Source organism: Poecilia reticulata, linkage group LG21 (genome assembly GCF_000633615.1).
Source record: "Poecilia reticulata strain Guanapo linkage group LG21, Guppy_female_1.0+MT, whole genome shotgun sequence".
Lineage (NCBI taxonomy): Eukaryota > Metazoa > Chordata > Actinopteri > Cyprinodontiformes > Poeciliidae > Poecilia > Poecilia reticulata.
In genome coordinates this window covers 42,343-44,644 of record NC_024351.1, presented here as the reverse complement: position 1 = coordinate 44,644, position 2,302 = coordinate 42,343, and the positions used below count along the sequence as shown (strand labels likewise).

The 2,302-nt window shown below is 52.3% G+C and overlaps 1 protein-coding gene across 8 annotated transcripts in view; it reads left to right on the top strand.

The window, feature by feature from the left end:
- mei4 (meiosis-specific, MEI4 homolog (S. cerevisiae)) overlaps positions 1-2,302 on the top strand; it is a 52,437-nt gene that overhangs the window by 35,076 nt on the left and 15,059 nt on the right. For all 8 annotated transcript variants that reach the window (XR_532367.1, XR_532366.1, XM_017302151.1 and 5 more), the window contains one exon: positions 1,414-1,907. Coding sequence is in view for 6 of the 8 variants with exons in the window: in XM_017302151.1 (XP_017157640.1) it covers positions 1,414-1,907 (494 nt within the window). In the remaining 2 variants the exon portion in view is untranslated. The remainder of the gene's footprint in view (positions 1-1,413; positions 1,908-2,302) is intronic.

Here is a 2,302-nt window from a genome sequence, read left to right as displayed (position 1 = left end):
GAGTCTGTGTTTCAGACGAGTCTGTGTTTCACGTCTGTGTTTCAGACGAGTCTGTGTTTCAGACGAGTCTGTGTTTCAGACGAGTCTTTGTTTCACGTCTGTGTTTCAGACGAGTCTGTGTTTCAGACGAGTCTTTGTTTCAGACGAGTCTGTGTTTCAGACGAGTCTGTGTTTCAGACGAGTCTTTGTTTCACGTCTGTGTTTCAGACGAGTCTTTGTTTCACGTCTGTGTTTCAGACGAGTCTGTGTCGAAGCAGCAACGCGGCTCAGGAACAGCTGGAGGAAACGGCTTTCCTTAGATGGACTCACATGATGGATCCATCGTGGATCCGCTGCACGTTTCTCCTAACAGCTGCAGGGAGACATTTAGGAACTCTGAGCTGTGAAAGTAAAAAATATGGTTTCTTCTTCTTCTCTCAGAATAACAAGCAACAACTGTGCAGCTTTGATTTAAAGGCCACAGACGTGTTTTGGACTCTTTGGACCAGAGCCTCCTGAAAATGAGAGGAATATTTCATGTCCTGTGTGGACGTGTCTCAGAGAAGCAATCTGAATTCAAATGTGTATTTGTATGAAAATGGCTGTGGCCACATTACTCTGTCTGCGGCTCCTGATCGAGCCTCTCCGGGCTCCTTTATATTCCCGATGCAGCGCCATAGCAACCAGCTTTTTCTTCCACAGAAAATCACAAAGAGGAAAATGTGAAAGTGTAATTTAGTCCAATTTTCCCCTCGGTGTGGGAAGTGTTTCTCAGGCGCGGTTTGATGTTTGTGATTTTGCACGTAAAGAGTAATTTCAATTTGTGAACGAAGCCGTAACGGAACAGAACCAGACGCTGTCAGAACCGTCCAAGGCGATTCGGAGCGTCGGAGACCTGATCCCAGAAATGGTGAACTGTCTTTATGCATTTTATGGAATAATTACAGAATTTTACACAGCATGAAAACCCAGCTGGTGCTCAGGTGAACCTCCTGGTGGCTGAAGCTGCAGGTGGTTCCCAAACTCACCTGGAAAAACCTGGAAACACCTGAGAAGAAAAGATGAGGCAAGAAAACCCAAAAACGACTGTCGGTGAACAAACGACCCTAAAGGAGAGGTCAAAGGTCAAAGAGCTGGGTTGGGGTTTTTTCTCTTTGCTGAGTTCTCTGATTGGTTCATTCATGGATTATTTATCCCTGATGGTCATGAAGACTGAAGGTGACGATGGAGCGACACCCTGAGGTCAAAGGGCAATCAGGACCAGGGAGGTCCTTCAGTTGCTGAGGTACTGATGCCTTTTGTTTCCAGGATGCTGTTAATAAATCCTCCATAATCAGGAACTGTTGGGTTATGGACAGAACTCTGCAGGTTCTGATGGTTCCTGGAACTAATATCTGTTGATCCAGAAGTTTTCTTTCTGTTTCCATCTTTCAGACGGAGCCATCATGGAGGATCTGTCTCAGGATCTGTTTGGTCCAGGAAGTCCAGCTTTCAGTGCCGATCCTCCCCCAGACCGTGACTCAGAGACTCCTGACCTCCTGCTGCATTCCCCTCCTCCTCTTCCTCCTCCTCCCTCCAGACTCCAGAGCGATCCCTGGAGCGACGCGCTGCTGCCTCACATGCGGTTCCTTCAGTCTCTGTGTTCCCTGCAGCGCCTCGACGGCAGCAGCGCGGCTCTGGCCCCAGAGGGCCACGGCGACTCAGCGGCATCAGAAACCGTCTTCCTGCTCTTGGACAGCGTGGCGGCGGCCTGCAGGGCCCCCCCGCCGCCGGGGCTCCCCGACTTGCTGCCCCAGGCCTGCCGGGTGGCGTCCCGGGCCTTGGACCTCCTGTGCTCCGGGCGGCCGTCCGCGGACCTGCGGAGACGCCTGGAGGAAGCGCTGAGGGAGCTGACCCGGACGCTGCTGCACAGCCAGCGGCCTGGCAGGGTGAGTCCAGATGCTATTGTCCCGGTCAAAGGTCGGTAGGAGCTGGAACTCGTCTGCAGCTTTTTCCAGCAGCCTGATTCTGGGATTCACCGGATCAGGACCTACAGTCCTCCAGAACCTCGGACCGGTTAGCAGCAGGAGCAATATCTGACTGAAGGAATGGTTCCAGATGCAGCTGTGAACGGATCAGTGAACGGGAATCCCATGATCTGGGATCGGACCGTCAATCTTTAGCAAGCAGACACATGAACAGCACAGCTGGTGGAAACCAGACGCTGAATCACCTGCTCCCTCCAGCTCCTGCAGGGTTGATGCTGCATGCGCTGCAGCTGCAGGGTTGATGCTGCATGCGCTGCAGCTGCAGGGTTGATGCTGCATGCGCTGCAGCTGCAGGG